This window comes from Chironomus tepperi, unplaced genomic scaffold (assembly GCF_022539635.2).
Source record: "Chironomus tepperi strain 1889 unplaced genomic scaffold, CSIRO-AGI_Ctep_v1 contig_219, whole genome shotgun sequence".
Taxonomy (NCBI): domain Eukaryota; kingdom Metazoa; phylum Arthropoda; class Insecta; order Diptera; family Chironomidae; genus Chironomus; species Chironomus tepperi.
This window is the reverse complement of record NW_027226341.1, coordinates 2907919-2931414: the sequence shown is the minus strand read 5'-3', so window position 1 is coordinate 2931414 and position 23496 is coordinate 2907919. Positions and strand designations below refer to the sequence as shown.

Genomic DNA, 23496 nt, shown 5'->3' with positions numbered 1-23496 from the left:
TATAAAATGGCCAGTTTTATAGTATCTTCCTATAATCTTATTTTATGCTTTTAAGATTTTAAATTTTTGGTTTGAACTTTTTTGAACTTCAACGTATTTGTTGAAGCTTTAAATTTTACATTTTTATGGCATCTAAATTTAATTTTGCAACATAAAGTGCTCCGCGATTTACAACACTATATTTTTCATCTTTATATAATTTCATTAATTGTTTAAGCGATAAACTTTTTAATTCAGGTATCGAATTATTTTTACCCAACAATACCCTGTACTCTCTGACTTGGTTTTTTGATCCTATAATTATATCAACAATTTTACCAATTCTCCAGGAATTGGCAACAATGGTATCGACAGTGATGACAATGTCACCAACTTTTAATGGCTCTTTTGTGTCAATCCATTTTTCTCGTAATAATATAGTGGGTAAGTAATATTTAATCCAGTGACCCCACAAAATATTGGTTATTACTTTAAGGTCTTCATACGATTCATTGAATGTTCGTTTTAAATTTACACTACAAGGTAAAGTTTGAATTGATTGCCTTCCAATCAAAAAATAGTTAGGTGTTAATATTTCAGTATTAGTTCCTTTTATAGGAATTAATACAAGAGGTCGGTTATTAAGAATGCCAATTACTTCATTAAGTATGGCTTTTAGCATAAAATCATTAAACAATTTTCTATTTAGTGTTGTCATATCAATTATCTTTTTAAGTATGATTTTTGTCAATCCAACCATACGTTCGACGGCTCCTTGAAAATGTGGTGATCTAGGTGGGCCGAATTTCCACTCAATTGGAGAGGTGATTATTCCCTTTTTTAGTAACGTGACATTCCACTTATTGACATCAGATTCCAGGATATTACTGGCTCCTTTGAAATTTAATCCATTGTCAGATATGATGATTTTTGGAGCTCCTCTCAAATTGATGGTATTGGTTAATGCTATTAATGTTGATTCAGAATCCATCCTTTCAATTAATTCAAGGTGTATAGCTCGGGTGGTTAGACAGCTGTAAACAAATATATAACGTTTAGCTATGATATTTCTGTAGATGTTGACGGTGAGTGGTCCTGCAAGATCTACCATGGCGTTTGTGAAAGCTGGGTTATGATGAGCCAATCGAACTGATGGTAAATCCCCCATTAATGGAGCTTGAGGTTTTGCTGAATTTTTCCTGCAATGTAAACATTTAGATTTAATGATTAGATTAACAGTCCATTTTATGTGTGGTATGTAAAATCTATGAGATATATGCACTACAGTGCTGTTATTCAGCGAATGCTTATTCATCTCATGGTATTTTAAGATTATCAAAGAAGTAAGAGGATGTACTTTGGGCAAAAGTATTGGACAGATTCGGTCATATCCGTATTCCTCAACATTTTCTTTATTTAGAGAAATTCTAGTAGAAACTCTAATTAAATCATTGTGATCCAAAAACGGATTTAACTTAAAAATTTTATTATTTTTTGGCAATGGTCTGTTACTTTTTAGCAACTTTAATTCTTCAGAGTATCCAATTTTTTGTGCTTTTAATAAACATTGCTGCTCAGAATGTTGGTACATAAAATTTTTACACAAAATTTTTGATCTTTTATCATTGAATTCATTGGTAAGTGACTTAATTTCCGTTTTGATGGTTCTATTATGCTTATCATTTTTTAACATATTGTTTAATACATCAATTTTTTTCTTAACTTTTGCATTTTTTGTTAAATGTATTAATCTATAAGCATATTGATAGGTACTAATTAATGATAAATAATTATTGAATTTGGATGGATCAAACAGATCATTTTCTTCATTATCATCATTTTCAACAACGTTTATATTTAGGTAATGTAATTTAGATTGTTGTTCAATTTCGAACTTATTGGCCTTAAATTCAGGCCAATTCTCCTCGGGCATGCAAAAAAGTCGAGGATGAAACCAATCATTGCTGAAACTCATTTCAGGCATAGAACTTATCTTAGTGCCAAAATCTGCAGGCATGTATTCGGTTGGTATCCATAACCATTCATTTGATTTCGTCATACTTTTAATTTTATCTATTCTATTTTTTACATAAACGGTGGGCTTTTTTGGATTGTTTGTGATCCATTCTTTCACAGCAGCATTATCAGTCAAGTATACTACCTTATCGATGCTTAAAGTATGCATCTTAATTACTTGATTTGCCATGGTGCAAATTTTAAGAGCAACGTTAAGTTCTAATTCCGGTATTGATCTATTTTGTTTAAGAGGGGTGACGAATGTTTTAGCATGAATTAAGTTATACCCTAATTGTTGATTTTTATCATTCAAAAATCTCAAGTATATAGCACCACATGCTATGTCTTTACCAGCGTCTCCAAAAGCCCAAAGTTGTATTTGTGATGAATTTTTATATTGACTACAATAAATTCTGGGTACATTAATTTTTGTAATATCTTTGAACCAATTAATGCAATTTTTCCATAATGTAAAATGATCTTCATTAAGAATTTGATCCCAAGTATAATTTTCTTGACACAATTTATGGTAAAGTATTTTCATTTTTGATGTTGCAAATTGAAAGAGTCCGATAGGATCGAATAATGTCATGAGTACTTGAAGTACTTCTCGTTTATTGGGTCGTTCGGTTCCGTGGATTATACTTGATGGAAATTTATCTAGATTTAAACTAAGGGCCAAAGTGTCGTTTTTAAAATCAATATCATAACCGAGTAACTTTTCTCTTGTTTCGTTTGAGAAAACTTTTTCGTGACTTTTTTCTATAGACGTTAATTTACCCCGAATTTCATTTATGACCTCCTGTACATTACTGTTAATTTTTAACAAATTAAACCCACCAGTACGTAAAATTCGCTTCACATGGATAGTTATGTCCACTGCTTGTTTTACAGTATCTACTGATCTAACTATGTCATCAACATAGCTACTTTTTAAAATAGTTTCACTTGCTTCTGGCAAGTCATTTTTAAACTTTAAAGCAATTGTATTTTTTACATGCTGTGAAATGACAGGTGAACATTTAGCACCAAATGGCAAAACTAACATTTTGAAGACTCTAATTTTATCTTCGGGATTTATACGAAAAAGGAATCTCAACGAATCAGTATCCTCATCAGTTACAAAAATCTGGTGGAACATTTCATTAAGGTCGCCCTTAATGAAATATGTTCTTTCCCTCATCTTGAATATTATTTCCAACAGACTATTATACATGTTTGGACCCGATAATAGAAAATCATTCAATGATTTTCCATTGACTTTTGCAGCCAAATCCCATATCATACGAACTCTTTTATTTGGTGGATGAATAAAAAAAATCGGGTTGTAATATGTCTTTTTACCAATTGTTTTAACTTCCAATTCTGTTAGTTCTTTTGCATAACCCTTTGTTAACAAATTTTGGATCTGACTGACACATTCTTGAAACTTATTTAATTTATAAGCTTGTTTCTCTACGATCAGAAATCTTCGAAGTGCTACTTTAAAGGAATTAATATAGTCTAAGGAAAAAGGTTGATTTACCCATAAAAGTGGTGCTACATAATGACTGGAATTAGGTTTTTGAATAATTTTATTGTTTAGTACTTCCAGTGCATAAACTTCCTCTGCAATCTTTTTATCATTTGGTTCAACAGGTAGATTGTAATCAAGTCCCATAACTTCTTTCTCCATCTCATTAAGTTCTTTTATTTCTGATTCCATTAATTCATGTTGATGGTTCATATAACGGTTATCGTTTTTGACAAATTTGTTGTCTATAATTAACTGATCATAAATTTTTGCTAAACTATAAAAAGAACCAAAAATATAATCTCCCAATAAACATCTTACACCAAATGGAGCAGAGAGGTCTTTAGTCTTGGGTTTAACTAATTTAATCTGTTCAAAAACGAATATATTGTCAATGCCTATTACGCCACTTATTTCATGGTAATCATGTAGATTCAAGGGTAACAAATATGGATATTTATCATAAAATTCACTCGCAATGAATTTTTGTGATGCGATGTTTAATTTTCTTACTGTACGAAAATATAACTTATACGACTTACTGGATGATAGTCCACATGCTTCAGTTTTTACTATTCTAGAGTAATCGTCATAACGTTTTTGGTCTCCTGACCATCGAAGTTCTAAGGGAAGCCATGGACCTCTTATTTGCAGCTCATTAGCAACAGACTCCTCTATTAAGGATACAGTACTTCCACTGTCTATAAGTAGGGCAACTTCCTTCTTTTGATTTAATTTAAGAACAATAACGCTCAGTATATTGTTGCATGTGGTTGAGTTGTTGTGGCAACTATTAATTAGTTTGGAGTTATCTACAAAAAGCATATTATTTCTAGTAAAGTTGTTAGTGTATAAATGTGAGTTGCTTAGCTCTTGAATTAAAGTTTCCATTTCATCATCTTTTCTGTCTCTAGAACATCCAGGTTCAGGTAGAGGGTTATCAGAATTGTTGTTATTTCTATTACTATTAATGTTAGTAAATTTTTTATTATTGCTGTGATGCTCTCTCTTATTGAGTTCTCTATCTGGTTTTCGTTTATAACAGAAAATGCTATGATGAGGTAATGAACATCCCTCAACTCTACATTTTAACTTGTCGTTTGGACAGTTTTTATGTGACGACCATTCATTACCACAATATGTACAGATTCCATTTTTCTTAGCTATGGCTGTTACATCTTTTCCATTCATACGCCACAAATCCTTACATTTATTAAAAGTATGTGAATCACTTTTATGATACCAACATTTTACCTTTATATTATCGATCTTTGACTTATCTTCAAAATGATACAGACGAGGTTTCTCAAACCTTCGTCTTTCTTTCTCTTCTTTGTCTTTACGATTATTACTGTTCAAAAATGACTCATTTCTTATGCTTAACTCTAAAGTAGGTATGAACTTTGTTAAAGTTTCAATTAAGTTGGAAAGTGACACACTTTTATGTTTGCTTTCCAACTTAGCTTGCTTCTTTTCCCAAGCAGTCTTTAAAAAAGTTGGTAAAACATTTACTACATTGGCTATAAATTTTTGGTTGTTACTGTAACTTTTTTCGTTATACGCTTTAGACAACGAATCGAAATTTCTCAATTTATCAATGTACTCAATAATTTTAGCCTTCTGATGACTCTTAATTGAAATGTGATTTTCTAACTCACTAGCTTCTTTGTAGAGCGGTTTAAGATTATGTTTTAAACGCTTATTGATATTTTTTAGACATTCTTCATAAGTTTTGGGATTAAAAAGAGTCTTACCTCCAATCCTGATGACTCGTTCATCCTTAATAGCGTCTTGAAGTCGTGTAACGTTCTCGTTGTTACTATATAAATTCTTCGTCTCTTTAAACGCTTCGTAAAAGACACACCACGATAGATTATCGTCTGTTACCACAGGCAATCTCTTCAAACTTAGTTTGTTCAAATAGTCCACTGTATTTTCCCGAACTTTTCTTACAGTTACATTTCTTGTATCTGGTTCTGTGTTATTATCAGTATCTGAATCACTTGAATCACTATCGGAATCACTATCACTTGATAATTGCTCATTTTTTAATTTTAATTTTTTCTTTTTTGAATCATTTAAAGCTTGAGTGGCTAAATTAAATAAGCAATCATCACATATGATTCTTTTCGCGTCAGAATCATAAGATCTATCTTCATTTGATGACAAACACGAGTTGTGCTTAAATCTTTCACAATAAAGACAAGCTTTAAATTCATAATCAACTATACTTTCACTGCACTTTTCACAGGATATAACTGTCTCACTGGTTGATTGCTCTGCCATAGTTTCATTACATTCTAATGACTCGTAACTGTCTTCAGATATTTGATTAATAGTATTGTCACTTTTATCATCTTTATCACTTTTATGCTGTACACATATCCACTTAGCATCAATCTTATTATATTTTTGTCTTTTACACTTAGAATGAATCCACCGTATACATCCTTTTATATCACAAAATATTAATTTGTCACTAAATGTTTTAGGCTTATCACAATTTGAACACCTCCTCTTTCTTGGGGTATTCATAAATTAGCTATATTATTTACAATTTCTTTGTCTTTTTTAACACTCAATGAACCGTATAATAATTTTCTACCTCAAAGAAAATTTTTCTTTAAAAAAAAAAATTACAGATGATCCTTAGGTTACTGGATCTTTCATTGTTCTTAAACAAAAGAACACATTTTTATCCTCACGAGGATATTACAAAAGAGATAAAAATTTTATGTCGATAAAATATCGACATAATTAGAGAAAATAGTCTTTTGTTTGAGATTCAAATATGAAAGACTAGTTAATTTATATAATTCACAAAACTTCACCTTTATTGTTCTTTACTTTATAAAGTTAATTCGAAAATTGTTAGTCTTTCAACTATTTTTATCCTAAATTATAATTTTAACGGATTCATTATAAAAAATTTCAATATCAAATTCAAACTTACTCTTTGTAGACTTATAATTAAAGAATTTTTTATTTTAATCACGTTCTCGTAACCTTTCTTCTCACTTATTTTCTTTTTATCCAAAACCTCACACTTTTCTTATTTGAAGTTCACACGAAAAGAAACATTTGTAAGGTTTTAAATTTCAAATTGGAAAAATACGGTAAAATTCAAATTTCTTAAGAACGTTAATAATTTTCAGAAATATTCTTACTTAATTAATGCAAATTTAATTCATATATAATAATTTCTTTTAAAAAGAAATTATTTTACATTCTTTGTCTTTTTTAACACTCAATGAACCGTATAATAATTTTCTACCTCAAAGAAAATTTTTCTTTAAAAAAAATTACAGATGATCCTTAGGTTACTGGATCTTTCATTGTTCTTAAACAAAAGAACACATTTTTATCCTCACGAGGATATTACAAAAGAGATAAAAAATTTTATGTCGATAAAATATCGACATAATTAGAGAAAATAGTCTTTTGTTTGAGATTCAAATATGAAAGACTAGTTAATTTATATAATTCACAAAACTTCACCTTTATTGTTCTTTACTTTATAAAGTTAATTCGAAAATTGTTAGTCTTTCAACTATTTTTATCCTAAATTATAATTTTAACGGATTCATTATAAAAAATTTCAATATCAAATTCAAACTTACTCTTTGTAGACTTATAATTAAAGAATTTTTATTTTAATCACGTTCTCGTATCTTTTCTTCTCACTTATTTTCTTTTTATCCAAAACCTCACACTTTTCTTATTTGAAGTTCACACGAAAAAGAAACATTTGTAAGGTTTTAAATTTCAAATTGGAAAAATACGGTAAAATTCAAATTTCTTAAGAACGTTAATAATTTTCAGAAATATTCTTACTTAATTAATGCAAATTTAATTCATATATAATAATTTCTTTTAAAAAGAAATTATTTTAGAAAAGATGATGAAATGGAAACTTTAATTCAAGAGCTAAGCAACTCACATTTATACACTAACAACTTTACTAGAAATAATATGCTTTTTGTAGATAACTCCAAACTAATTAATAGTTGCCACAACAACTCAACCACATGCAACAATATACTGAGCGTTATTGTTCTTAAATTAAATCAAAAGAAGGAAGTTGCCCTACTTATAGACAGTGGAAGTACTGTATCCTTAATAGAGGAGTCTGTTGCTAATGAGCTGCAAATAAGAGGTCCATGGCTTCCCTTAGAACTTCGATGGTCAGGAGACCAAAAACGTTATGACGATTACTCTAGAATAGTAAAAACTGAAGCATGTGGACTATCATCCAGTAAGTCGTATAAGTTATATTTTCGTACAGTAAGAAAATTAAACATCGCATCACAAAAATTCATTGCGAGTGAATTTTATGATAAATATCCATATTTGTTACCCTTGAATCTACATGATTACCATGAAATAAGTGGCGTAATAGGCATTGACAATATATTCGTTTTTGAACAGATTAAATTAGTTAAACCCAAGACTAAAGACCTCTCTGCTCCATTTGGTGTAAGATGTTTATTGGGAGATTATATTTTTGGTTCTTTTTATAGTTTAGCAAAAATTTATGATCAGTTAATTATAGACAACAAATTTGTCAAAAACGATAACCGTTATATGAACCATCAACATGAATTAATGGAATCAGAAATAAAAGAACTTAATGAGATGGAGAAAGAAGTTATGGGACTTGATTACAATCTACCTGTTGAACCAAATGATAAAAAGATTGCAGAGGAAGTTTATGCACTGGAAGTACTAAACAATAAAATTATTCAAAAACCTAATTCCAGTCATTATGTAGCACCACTTTTATGGGTAAATCAACCTTTTTCCTTAGACTATATTAATTCCTTTAAAGTAGCACTTCGAAGATTTCTGATCGTAGAGAAACAAGCTTATAAATTAAATAAGTTTCAAGAATGTGTCAGTCAGATCCAAAATTTGTTAACAAAGGGTTATGCAAAAGAACTAACAGAATTGGAAGTTAAAACAATTGGTAAAAAGACATATTACAACCCGATTTTTTTTATTCATCCACCAAATAAAAGAGTTCGTATGATATGGGATTTGGCTGCAAAAGTCAATGGAAAATCATTGAATGATTTTCTATTATCGGGTCCAAACATGTATAATAGTCTGTTGGAAATAATATTCAAGATGAGGGAAAGAACATATTTCATTAAGGGCGACCTTAATGAAATGTTCCACCAGATTTTTGTAACTGATGAGGATACTGATTCGTTGAGATTCCTTTTTCGTATAAATCCCGAAGATAAAATTAGAGTCTTCAAAATGTTAGTTTTGCCATTTGGTGCTAAATGTTCACCTGTCATTTCACAGCATGTAAAAAATACAATTGCTTTAAAGTTTAAAAATGACTTGCCAGAAGCAAGTGAAACTATTTTAAAAAGTAGCTATGTTGATGACATAGTTAGATCAGTAGATACTGTAAAACAAGCAGTGGACCTAACTATCCATGTGAAGCGAATTTTACGTACTGGTGGGTTTAATTTGTTAAAAATTAACAGTAATGTACAGGAGGTCATAAATGAAATTCGGGGTAAATTAACGTCTATAGAAAAAAGTCACGAAAAAGTTTTCTCAAACGAAACAAGAGAAAAGTTACTCGGTTATGATATTGATTTTAAAAACGACACTTTGGCCCTTAGTTTAAATCTAGATAAATTTCCATCAAGTATAATCCACGGAACCGAACGACCCAATAAACGAGAAGTACTTCAAGTACTCATGACATTATTCGATCCTATCGGACTCTTTCAATTTGCAACATCAAAAATGAAAATACTTTACCATAAATTGTGTCAAGAAAATTATACTTGGGATCAAATTCTTAATGAAGATCATTTTACATTATGGAAAAATTGCATTAATTGGTTCAAAGATATTACAAAAATTAATGTACCCAGAATTTATTGTAGTCAATATAAAAATTCATCACAAATACAACTTTGGGCTTTTGGAGACGCTGGTAAAGACATAGCATGTGGTGCTATATACTTGAGATTTTTGAATGATAAAAATCAACAATTAGGGTATAACTTAATTCATGCTAAAACATTCGTCACCCCTCTTAAACAAAATAGATCAATACCGGAATTAGAACTTAACGTTGCTCTTAAAATTTGCACCATGGCAAATCAAGTAATTAAGATGCATACTTTAAGCATCGATAAGGTAGTATACTTGACTGATAATGCTGCTGTGAAAGAATGGATCACAAACAATCCAAAAAAGCCCACCGTTTATGTAAAAAATAGAATAGATAAAATTAAAAGTATGACGAAATCAAATGAATGGTTATGGATACCAACCGAATACATGCCTGCAGATTTTGGCACTAAGATAAGTTCTATGCCTGAAATGAGTTTCAGCAATGATTGGTTTCATCCTCGACTTTTTTGCATGCCCGAGGAGAATTGGCCTGAATTTAAGGCCAATAAGTTCGAAATTGAACAACAATCTAAATTACATTACCTAAATATAAACGTTGTTGAAAATGATGATAATGAAGAAAATGATCTGTTTGATCCATCCAAATTCAATAATTATTTATCATTAATTAGTACCTATCAATATGCTTATAGATTAATACATTTAACAAAAAATGCAAAACTTAAGAAAAAAATTGATGTATTAAACAATATGTTAAAAAATGATAAGCATAATAGAACCATCAAAACGGAAATTAAGTCACTTACCAATGAATTCAATGATAAAAGATCAAAAATTTTGTGTAAAAATTTTATGTACCAACATTCTGAGCAGCAATGTTTATTAAAAGCACAAAAAATTGGATACTCTGAAGAATTAAAGTTGCTAAAAAGTAACAGACCATTGCCAAAAAATAATAAAATTTTTAAGTTAAATCCGTTTTTGGATCACAATGATTTAATTAGAGTTTCTACTAGAATTTCTCTAAATAAAGAAAATGTTGAGGAATACGGATATGACCGAATCTGTCCAATACTTTTGCCCAAAGTACATCCTCTTACTTCTTTGATAATCTTAAAATACCATGAGATGAATAAGCATTCGCTGAATAACAGCACTGTAGTGCATATATCTCATAGATTTTACATACCACACATAAAATGGACTGTTAATCTAATCATTAAATCTAAATGTTTACATTGCAGGAAAAATTCAGCAAAACCTCAAGCTCCATTAATGGGGGATTTACCATCAGTTCGATTGGCTCATCATAACCCAGCTTTCACAAACGCCATGGTAGATCTTGCAGGACCACTCACCGTCAACATCTACAGAAATATCATAGCTAAACGTTATATATTTGTTTACAGCTGTCTAACCACCCGAGCTATACACCTTGAATTAATTGAAAGGATGGATTCTGAATCAACATTAATAGCATTAACCAATACCATCAATTTGAGAGGAGCTCCAAAAATCATCATATCTGACAATGGATTAAATTTCAAAGGAGCCAGTAATATCCTGGAATCTGATGTCAATAAGTGGAATGTCACGTTACTAAAAAGGGAATAATCACCTCTCCAATTGAGTGGAAATTCGGCCCACCTAGATCACCACATTTTCAAGGAGCCGTCGAACGTATGGTTGGATTGACAAAAATCATACTTAAAAAGATAATTGATATGACAACACTAAATAGAAAATTGTTTAATGATTTTATGCTAAAAGCCATACTTAATGAAGTAATTGGCATTCTTAATAACCGACCTCTTGTATTAATTCCTATAAAAGGAACTAATACTGAAATATTAACACCTAACTATTTTTTGATTGGAAGGCAATCAATTCAAACTTTACCTTGTAGTGTAAATTTAAAACGAACATTCAATGAATCGTATGAAGACCTTAAAGTAATAACCAATATTTTGTGGGGTCACTGGATTAAATATTACTTACCCACTATATTATTACGAGAAAAATGGATTGACACAAAAGAGCCATTAAAAGTTGGTGACATTGTCATCACTGTCGATACCATTGTTGCCAATTCCTGGAGAATTGGTAAAATTGTTGATATAATTATAGGATCAAAAAACCAAGTCAGAGAGTACAGGGTATTGTTGGGTAAAAATAATTCGATACCTGAATTAAAAAGTTTATCGCTTAAACAATTAATGAAATTATATAAAGATGAAAAATATAGTGTTGTAAATCGCGGAGCACTTTATGTTGCAAAATTAAATTTAGATGCCATAAAAATGTAAAATTTAAAGCTTCAACAAATACGTTGAAGTTCAAAAAAGTTCAAACCAAAAATTTAAAATCTTAAAAGCATAAAATAAGATTATAGGAAGATACTATAAAACTGGCCATTTTATAGTTGAACATTCAAATTCCTAAAAGTCGTTTAAAAAAAAAAAATTTTATGATCAACCATGTAGAGTTGACGTAAAAATAAATTAATCAGACATGATTGACCAATAAGAGTTAACATGAAAAAAAAAAAAAAAAACATAAAAGTCCAGTCAACAAGAAGTTGAACATGACACAAGGCACTAAAAAAAAAAAAAAATTAATTTTACTTCAATCTTATAATTTCAGATTAAGCAATGGAACGACCTGTAATAAAATTCTCATCAATTTATGATCAGGTGAAGCCTAAAACAATGTTACAATGCATTATGAGGAAGATCAATGCTACGGTAGATGACTATAATCAGATCACCAATCTTCATATCGAAACTTTGAGAAACAAACGGTATCATTTGAGAATGGGAGTTCGAGACAAAAAAATAATTAACAAGATGACGAGTGAAAGTGAGAGGAATAATGATGGGAGATCATATACTATGAGATTTGTAGACAAGTCTGTATTGTTTATGACACCTGAACAAACTAAGGAAAATTTTGAAGTAATTAATAATAGTCGAAGTCAAGAAAAAGTTGTGAAGGTACGAATGTGGCGAAATCAAAATATATTGGACGTGATGAATAAATTAAGACAATATGAGTGTAGCGATTTCGAATACATATCTGTTAATCGTGTACATGCTTTAATCGGATTTAAAGACAGAAGATTCGTTAGGTCAATAATGAACAAGTTCATGAACGATGGATTTGAGGTTTCATTGGAAGATAAGATGATGAGAGTTGTGAGTAAATTTCAATCATCATACAAAAAAATCAATAAAGAAAGGACAAAAATGAAGCCGAAAATTCAACAGCAATTTAAACGTCGTAAACATTTCCACCAAAACCATGTTGTTCCAGTTGCAGATAAGCAAATGCAACAAATTCAAAATCCTGTCTCTTATGTACCCATGTCCAAGCCTATTATTCCACAAATAGTCAATTCTGAGCATTTCTTCCATCCATCCACAACTCATTATATGTACAATCCTGCTACTATGATGCCAGTTCCATCATGGAATCAATTTCCTACTACTAATCAATACATGACATTTCCAACTTTTTCTCCCAATCAACAACATCAAATGTTTCAACAATTTCCATGTAGCAACAATTCATCACGTGAAACCCAATACGTGGTCATCTCAAAAATTTAGACATCTTAGCCTCCGCGCGAGTGTAAAATAATTTCTTTTAAAAGAAATTATTATATATGAATTAAATTTGCATTAATTAAGTAAGAATATTTCTGAAAATTATTAACGTTCTTAAGAAATTTGAATTTTACCGTATTTTTCCAATTTGAAATTTAAAACCTTACAAATGTTTCTTTTTCGTGTGAACTTCAAATAAGAAAAGTGTGAGGTTTTGGATAAAAAGAAAATAAGTGAGAAGAAAAGATACGAGAACGTGATTAAAATAAAAATTCTTTAATTATAAGTCTACAAAGAGTAAGTTTGAATTTGATATTGAAATTTTTTATAATGAATCCGTTAAAATTATAATTTAGGATAAAAATAGTTGAAAGACTAACAATTTTCGAATTAACTTTATAAAGTAAAGAACAATAAAGGTGAAGTTTTGTGAATTATATAAATTAACTAGTCTTTCATATTTGAATCTCAAACAAAAGACTATTTTCTCTAATTATGTCGATATTTTATCGACATAAAATCATTTAATCGTCATTTTGCACTCAACAATAATTTATAAAATACAAAAAATTTTTTTTCCTTGTGATTAATTTTTGTTAACGGAATCAAGAGGAAAATTATTAATCGTGGCGTGTCTCATGAGCTTAATCAGCATAGTTAAAGCCAAGAAATTTCAAAAACAAAATCATAATAATAGAAATTTACCGCAATGATTCATCTAAATTTAACAATATACATCTTAATTCTTAATTGATTATAATGGAGAGACAGTAAAATAGAAGACATGATTATTTCACCTGCCATCATCAAACGTCTTCATGATGATGTTTCCTCATTTCGTGTGCTCGGTGACTTGTTATTGAAAATTAACAAACAGTTGTCTTTATTATGTCGTTCTTAAAATCTTATTTTACAAGACCCAAAAAGTTGTGACTTGAGTCTAATATAATATTATATTCAAATCCTATTATGGTGCTGTGTGGCTCGTTTTATATCATAAAAATAAAATCTACAAATTGATGGTCACAGCTAGTGCCTTAAAACTTTTTTTTGTTTTTGTCTTTTTCTCTCACCATTGAAAAATGCTTAATTTATAGGTGCTCATATAGAAAAGTTCTAAACACATCATCATAATAATTATCATCAGGTTCATCGATGTAGGCTGTTTAGCTTGTTTTGAAGAAATGTAAGGAAAGAATAATAGTTGTTATTAATGTGGTGCTATTATTATTAAATAGACAATTGTAATTTTAAGCGCCTTCTTTCTCTTTAAACTTCGATCGTTTTTATTATGTATAATGTGTGTGAAGCGAGAAAATATATAATACAGTAAAGGAAACAGAAACAAGAAAAATAAAACCAGAAGTCAATTTCATCATAAATACAAGTTACTTGCAGTTTTTTAAAAAAATATAATAATTTTGTTTTTTGCGAGTGCGAAATTTTTACAGCAACAGAATGCTTGCCTGTCTATATTTTGAATCTAATATAGATAGTCCTACAACTCGTCGGTGTCTGAAAGAGAGTGGGATCTGGAGTATCGAGTCAGATAAAGGCTAATCTGCTAGTGCGAGAGCAAGACCTCTGTAATCGAGGCAACTGATCGGAATTTTTTCTCTTTTGAGATTACGTGGGTTTGATCCCCATCAGAGTCCGATCTTTCAATCTTTATATAGACTACTGTCAAAATGACAAGGATTCACACAATGATTACTTCATTATAAACTTATCAAGTGTAATCCATGACCCTCTCTTATGCTGTCTGAAAATGCCTATCATGGGTTCTTTGACCGTCCCCGTTTATGTTAGTTATACAATTTAAAGTCCGAGCAAGGTCCAAATAAGTGGTTTCTTGAATACAATCCCACAGTTTTGAAAGTGTAATGCTTTTTGACAATTCAATAGAACATCCCAAGTACTCCACTGACTTCTATTATCCGCCACCAATACATTTTATCAGTTGCTGTTCTCAGTTATTTACAATATTTTTAGCACAGTCTCTATAAAATGCGTTTCTATCTATTTAGAGTCCATAGCTAATTTACTCTATCAGCTTTCGACTTTCAACACTTGATACTTGTACAATACATGTAAAAAGTTGAAAAGGAAGGCAATGTTATGCCCAGAAGCTATATTAATTTCGTGATATGGTTAATAAAGGCAAGCAATAGCGGTTGGTGTGTGGAAACCGCTTTCAAGGAACATGAAAAGTCGTTTTTCTTTTGATTAGCTTTAATTGGAATCTGTCTTAAGTCATATGTTCAATTTGTTATTGCTAGTGTAGCTGTTGCTACTAAAAGCTGTTAAAACGTTGTTGTCCGTGGTAAATGAGGAATTGAAATTATCTTTCTACCACAGACTATCAAAAGCCGCAATTCAATGCGGATAAATAAGTAAGTAGTTATAATTAAGTGTATTTGCAGCACTAACAACAGCTTCTGTCAATTTGTTCTGGTTTCAATCTCTTTATGTCTTTCCTTCTACTCAATGCAGCTCTCTATTCTTTTAATAAAATTCTTTCACGATTCTTAATCACATTTATGTCATGTAAAATATACATAAACGTATATGCGTCACAATCAAATTGATTTATGCATAATAATGAACCATTTCTTATTACATTAATACCTAGTACTAAAAAAATATTTCACATGGATCTGATTGAGAATGGTAAGAGAAATGGAAGATGTTAATACAAAATTATACGTTAAAGTCAAATCAATCCCATGAAAATTGTGAGGCATTAAACGTCATTAATACTATAATACGATTGCAATGATGAGAAGTGATTTCTTTAATTTAAAATCAAAACATTCTGATTTTACCATTAGCTTCGCTCTTTTGATTAAAATAAAGCTTGGAAAATGGCGTTTAAGCTCACATAATAGGACTCAATTTTTTTACATTACATTAATTCATATTATATTATGACGTGTGTATGTGATCGTCATTATAAACATATCTTTTTTAATACAATAAGAAAATTGGACTTGTGGTTAAGTTAGTTCAAGTAAATGCAATCACGTACAATTTTAAAATGTAAATTGAAGATTATTTTCCTTTTATTATATTATTTATTGGATATAGCATCGTCATCATGATATTATTTTAATCAAAAATCTCTTGTCTTGTGTATTTTTTTATTTTTATTTATAAAACTTAATATGCTTAATATTAAAATAGGTAAAACTTGATATTTTATTTTGTGTTTTTATCCTGGAAATTTTTAATTAAAATTTTTTAATTATGATAAAATTATTGAGTTATTTAGGATTTTTAAGATGCTCTGAAATGTTTAGAAATATGATTAACACTTAGGGGGGCCACCTGCTGTATTTTTGTCGGGACGCTGCTGTACTTTTCTACCTTGCTACTGTGTCCCGACAAAGTCTCAAAATGTCCCGATTTTTGCGAAAATTCTCTGACCACCCTATCATAACTGCATCAACCTCTTAAGTACTCATAAGGAAAAAATAATCGAATGAAATATCACAAATCCTGTATTCTTTTACAACAGCATATACGGGGATCACATCTGTGATAAATTGTTTAAGGCACATGAAGAAGAAATGTCTGAAATTATTATGGCTTGAGATTGGATTTGATCGAATCTGTCAAGTTGGTTTGAAGATAGAAGTTCGACAATGTGTGTCTTCGAGGTGTAATATACGACAATATATGGATGAAATTGAGAGAAAATTGATCCCCTTCTACGGCTAGTATTCTATTAGAATCCTAGTTTTGAAATTGATTTTTTTATAAAATGATTGGAATGGTCTTATATTGCAGTTTTAAACAAGTAGACAGTAAATTTTTACTCTCCTAGGTCACTCAAGAAACTCCCCCTAAGTATTCATTATCTTAACATTTCTCAAAGGACTGTATTGATGAAGAACAGTTAAATGAGTGCCTTTTTCAACTCATTCCCAACTACAAGTCTCCTCAATGGTTAATAAAATAAATTTAAATACAATGTAATGCTTAATATCTCATCTTTTATCGACACAAAATCCATTTTCTTATTAAATTTATCTTTTCCTTCATATTTATTTTTCTGATTCTCCTTGTTGCTTATTCACTTTCTTTCATCGTTTGGCGTTATTCACATTTGTGTATATACATAAATAGTGTAGAGAATGGAAATCGAAAACAAATATGAAATTAAAAATCATAAATATTTTGATACAAATGTAATTAACAAAAGTAAGTTTCAATCTTATAACTTTTTTCTGTTGGTTTCTATCTCTCTTTCCATTCCTTTTTTTTATTTTTTCTTTATCGGCATCATCAATTTATGAGATTAAATGATGTTACTTTAAAGCCTTTCGATATATTAAAAGATTGGACCATGTTACTTTAATTAGAGAATGAGTATTCAGAAAATAGAGAATAACATTTTGGCATGGCGCCACATGTGAATTTAATTCATTTTTACTGATGTTGTACAAATATAGCATTTCATCGTTCAATTATGGATTTAAATGAAACTTTTATTCTATTTGACTCTCCAATCAAATTCGTAATTATATTTATCAATAGATATAACAAACAGAAATGTCTACGTTTATTGGAGCATGCTTAAAAATACGAAATAAAATCTAGATTTCCTCATATAATGATTTCATACTGTACATACTAAACCATATCATAATGGCTTTATAACCAAATTAAGTAATTTATCTACGATATAATGAACAATAAAGAAATCTGTTGATTTCCATTTCTTGTTTTAATAATTCAAATAATTCATTATGTAAAGCATGATCATTGTATAGCACGCACGAAAAACAAATTTGTAATTGATTCATTTTTGTGCTTTCCGGGAACACAACAATGACGGTCGAATGTCTGATCCCACACCATAAAATACGAAGGTGTATCAATGTTCATGAATTAGAGTAATAAGTAATAATTTATTAGGGGTCAATTTGTAACGTACAGTAGCGTCCAAAAGTTTAGAAACAGCAACAATTTTCAAGAATTATGTCAAAAAATCATACTTAAACTTAACCAAATGAGCTGAAATTTTCACCAACTATACATTTTTTCATATATTTTCATTTTATGAAACCCGATTTATACTATAATTAAAGATTTTAAAATAACCGTTAAAATTCAAAATGGCTGCCGTCCAAAAGTTTGGAAACGATTCTTTATTAATTTTTTTTCAATGTTAATACATAATTTATGCACAAATAATGTCTTAAAACATAAACTTTGTACATTATGCTTTATGTTAATGCAAAAAAGTGCACATATCAATGTTGATTTCATGCTTTATTTTCAATTTCAAAATGGCTGACATTTTCGATCAGTTTCAACGAAAATTTTTAGTTTATCTTAATTAATTGCTCATGTTTTAATGTTGATTGTATCTTATTTTAAAGCATCTGTCAGATAATAAATGGTTTACTATGTTTAAAATAGATTTAACAGTCAAAAACTTAGAAAATTGTTTTCTTTGGGAGCAAATTTTAGTACTTCATAAGGTTTAAGCTTGTTAAATTAACTAAATGCATACAAACTACTAGATATTTTGGTTTCAATTTCTTGCATTTTGTTTCTACTTTATGTAATGGTATGATTTTTCTTATGCAGCTAACTGTCCAGTGATATACAAGTGGTTCATTAAGAAGCAAATATTGTACATCAATAGGAAAAAAAATTTTTAGTTAAAATTTCAATGAAATATATTTAAACTCAATGGCAAAGTGACTTATGATTGATAAAAACGAATTATAATGATGAATTAAAGTTAATTATTTAGATTAAATGAGGGAATCAGAAATTTTTTGATTTTCAAATTTTTGCTTATTGAAGTTCAATATTTGCTTCTTAAAGAACCACATATATATCACCGGACAGTTAGCTGCATAAGGAAAATCATATTATTACATAAAGGAGAAACAAAATGCAAGAAATTGACACCAAAATATCCAGTAGTTTGTATGCATTTAGTTAATTTAACTAACTAAAACCTTCTGAAGTACTAAAATTTGCTCCCAAAGAAAACAATTTTCTAAGTTTTTGACTGTTAAATCTATTTTAAACATAGTAAACCATTTATTATCTGACAGATGCTTTAAAATAAGATACAATCAACATTAAAACATGAGCAATTAATTAAGATAAACTAAAAATTTTCGTTGAAACTGATCGAAAATGTCAGCCATTTTGAAATTGAAAATAAAGCATGAAATCAACATTGATATGTGCACTTTTTTGCATTAACATAAAGCATAATGTACAAAGTTTATGTTTTAAGACATTATTTGTGCATAAATTATGTATTAACATTGAAAAAAAATAAAGAATCGTTTCCAAACTTTTGGACGGCAGCCATTTTGAATTTTAACGGTTATTTTAAAATCTTTAATTATAGTATAAATCGGGTTTCATAAAATGAAAATATATGAAAAAATGTATAGTTGGTGAAAATTTCAGCTCATTTGGTTAAGTTTAAGTATGATTTTTTGACATAATTCTTGAAAATTGTTGCTGTTTCTAAACTTTTGGACGCTACTGTAAATTACATAATTTCATTCAATAATAGTTTGTTTTTGTACATACATACCTAGAACATTTTCGGTAGATCGCTTATCGTGTTTGGAGAAAATTATTTTGAGATTAATTACGGTTGAGTGCACATGTTAATATGAAGGCACAATATTAAAGGAACTACAAATATTTTTTGTCTTTAGGCTAGTTTTTGGTGTAAGAAAGTTTATTGTTGTCCGCATTAGGAGGTCAGATTGTGCAGTCATATATTAATTTTTATCACTTACCACTAGTGCTAGGAACAGCAATGTGATAATCATCTTAGCTATGGATTGCCAATTTATACAAAAAAAAATAGAAATCTGTCGTAATGGTGCCGTTTGGGCAACCTTACGTCTAACTGTTAATACGGCATAGTAGCGGTGCCCTATCGACCACGTTTTGCTGTTCGGGAATCTAAAGTAAGGAATAAATTGGATTTCCTAATAATACTTGAAAAGATTCATTATTGTTGAATGCAGTACATCTCAAACCAACTATGCTTCCTGACACTCTAGTATTTTGCTAAAACCTTCAGATATGCCGCTAAAATTATGTAAGAACTCCAAATCTACCCTACACATAAATGTGGTTTACTATAATCGCATCCAAAAACGTCTGAGAATCGCTATTTAAATTCAATAAATATAGACATCAAAAAGGATATATGCACAAATGTGCATTTATTAGTTACAGTCGCTTGAATCAGACCTTGATCTAAATTATATGAATGAAACTAAGTTCTAATTCAACATTTTGCAGCTGATTATTTTTTGGGTCATATATGAAGACGGAAGGGATAGAAAAAAAATTATAATACGATTAATGATTGCCCACAGACATAATATCCATCGAGAAGTACAATCGTGTGTAAAAGAGAACAGGTTCATCCATATACTATGCATGCATTAATTCCGTAAATAATTTGATAATTTGATGCTTCAATGTAGCACTATAGACAGAGATAATTCCTTATTTTGTGTGTTCAGCTCACTCTTGGATTATAGTTCCATGTGTTTGTACCATGTAATTTCCAATTATGATATTATGATACCAAAAGTGAAAATAATTTAAATAATAGGGTTTATTCTGTGGTTATGATGATGAAAGAATATGCTCTTGATTGTCAGGTGGATTTTCTATACTTTATCAAATGTTTTTGAGGTTTTTGGATGAAAAATAAAATTTGTTTTTGCAAAGTCACTATCATTAATTCATACTTCCTTCCTTATATCCCCTTTTGTATTATTGATAATGATGAACAAAAGGAACATCTTGTATCCTTTTAAGTTAATTCACAACAAAAAAAAATCACTTAATTTGATTGAATTTATGAAATTCAATGAATATGTACGTAAACATTGTTTCAGATACAATAAAAGATATTACACTGCATTATTAGACAATATTCTAACAATGTACAAATTTGTCACGCTCTTTGTATTGGATTTTGTTGTGGTTTTTAATAAATAAATTACATGATGAAATGAGGTATTGCTGGAAATAGTGAAAAATCGAATTATACAAAAAAATCTGACTTTGGTGCTATGAAACGTGCGTAAAATTTTCATTTAATTTTTGAAAAATACCTAGTTACTGAAATTAAATGCATTTGCAACCTTTGTAAACATGTGGTTCTATTTAATTGAATTTGAAGGAGGCTCAACAAGAAATCTGAAGGTTTTTTCAACCTTTTCTATATTTTTGTTATAAACCCCGATGTTTATGCTTTCCCCTTGAATAGCACAAATCGGTTAATCGATCAGAAATTAGGACCAGATATGTAGACCCATATATTGTCCAACTTGATCATCCTTGATCATCCTGGTACTAGGGTGGGCAACCTGGGCGACGCAATATACTAATTTGACACCAGTTTTTTGAAAATTTTATAAACCGTAAACCGTGTGCGGTTCAAATCGAGGGTTACTCGCAAGTTGAGCCGTGAAAAATAAAACATTGTGTAAAAACGTACCAGGACAGAATTACTGAAAGTTCTCATTTCGCATTGTTTCAAGCAAATATGATGAAATATTTAGGGGTATAAGATCAAAATGTATTGAAGCGTTGTTCGTCACCAGACTTCGTTATAAAAAATGCAATACTGTGTCGTGGACCCGTAGTGTGAAATTACGGAACCGTTCATACCAAATTAAGAGTTCCATACTACATTCTGATTTTGCCTCTGGCATCAAAAATCCTTACTATACCTTTGAATGACTTGACAAATTTGAAATATTTTAATTATTTCATACAGATGTTTCGGCTAAAATTTCAAAATTATGATTAGATTTCCTGTAAAAATATGATTTTTAATAACAAACATAATTAAAAAGCTATAAAATCTTACAAATCATCTTAATATCCGTAAAAAATGAAATATCCTTAAAATTACATTTAATAAGATATTTTCAATATTAAGGTCAATCAATACAATATGAAAGAAATGTGGGATTTTTATCGGATCAGCTCAAAAGAATTGATCATAATCTTTAATTATCTTATAAGTTCTATCGATATATTAAATTAACAAACAAACAACACATGTGAGTTTTTGTGGCTTTATCATCAATAATTTTCTTCTTTCTTTTTATCTTTACCGAATCTAAAGTCTACCTAGTTGGAAAGGATATTATATAAAAATATTTTCTTATTATCCTTCGACCACACATCTATGGTTAGGTAGGTTTAAAACAAACATAATATTATTTATAATGATCTCAATATTCAGGTACAAAATTATTGTTCTTCACAAAATTAGCACCGGAAGCCACAGAAATAAATCAATGATAAATTTAGTAATCCAGCTGATGAAGGGATGAAAATTTTAAAATTGCCTGCTAGAGGAAATTAAGGAATGAAAAATTGGCGCTGGAAGCAAAAAATCATTTGCTGTCCAACATACCTAAACCAACATTTTTTTACTTTTATTAAATCGCAATTTAAACTTTCATGCTGTACAAGTCAAATAAATGATATACCAAACTAAATTATCTATGAATTGTATATAATTAGCAATAAGTGTTTTTATTAATGCATTTTTCAAAGAGATTGACATGCAATAACAAACATATGTGTACATACTTGCTGTGTAGTGCAATGTTGCTTGCAATAATTTAGAAATCAATGAAGTAGTAAAGAATTGCAAAGGAATACATTTATAGGGACCTGGGGGTATTATATAGAGCAGTGGTGGGCAACCTGTAAGCCGTTAAATTTTTTTGGAAATGCCATGAACTGTATGCTGTGGGCAGATTTAGTCTAGGCTAATCTTCAAGGTGTGCTGCGAAAAATAAAAGATTGTCCATCACAAAGTCGTTTTGAATTCGTTCCGGTTTGCTAAAAACCGATTAAAATTTGCAAGGAATTTTTTTCTGCTAACACTTGCGAAGTATAACATTTCATATGAATTTTAATTGATTCTCACAGAACTGTAGCTAACTCACTTTGTCTTCGACCTCTGCTAATTATATATTGACGAATGCATCTTTGGATGAATGCATGAAAAGAAGGAACAGCATCTTGAGTTTATTATTTTTCACAAATTATTTATCATGTGTAGAAATAAACATATTCATGTTAAGGTAAATAAAATTTTGAATTCAATTGCCCATGCCTAAACATTTCCTTTCCCTAAAATTTCGTGCATATTTGAAACTTAAATGTCCCATTTGTACATTTGATGCATTTTCAATTTCCCAAATACATAGATTTATGTAAATTCGAAGCATGATGATTAAATTGGCTTTTGTAATACATGAAAAGGCTTTATTGGCAATCAATTCATTCCTGTTAGTGCATTTGCAATTTCAGTTCGATTCTTAAAATTCTTCAAATTTATTGCTCTCTTGACATAAATTTAAATAATTCATACATGCATGAATTCAATAACTTCTATGATGCAAAATTGCAGGTTCGTGTGCTTCAATTTTGCTCTCTGGATGCATTTAAAAAGGTTGCATA

The 23496-nt window shown here is 29.6% G+C and overlaps 2 protein-coding genes across 2 annotated transcripts; both read right to left on the bottom strand.

The window, feature by feature from the left end:
• Positions 1-115: 115 nt before the first annotated feature.
• LOC139090718 (uncharacterized) lies at positions 116-970 on the bottom strand. Its single transcript, XM_070640517.1, has one exon. It carries the CDS (start codon positions 968-970, stop codon positions 116-118), a length of 855 nt encoding a protein of 284 aa, XP_070496618.1.
• LOC139090717 (uncharacterized) lies at positions 131-6043 on the bottom strand. Its single transcript, XM_070640516.1, has 2 exons — positions 4051-6043; positions 131-1178 (listed from the first exon to the last, which is right to left on the bottom strand). The coding sequence occupies exons 1-2, from the start codon at positions 6041-6043 to the stop codon at positions 1147-1149; spliced, it is 2025 nt and encodes a 674-aa protein (XP_070496617.1). The 3' UTR covers positions 131-1146.
• Between the last annotated feature and the right edge of the window lie 17453 nt (positions 6044-23496).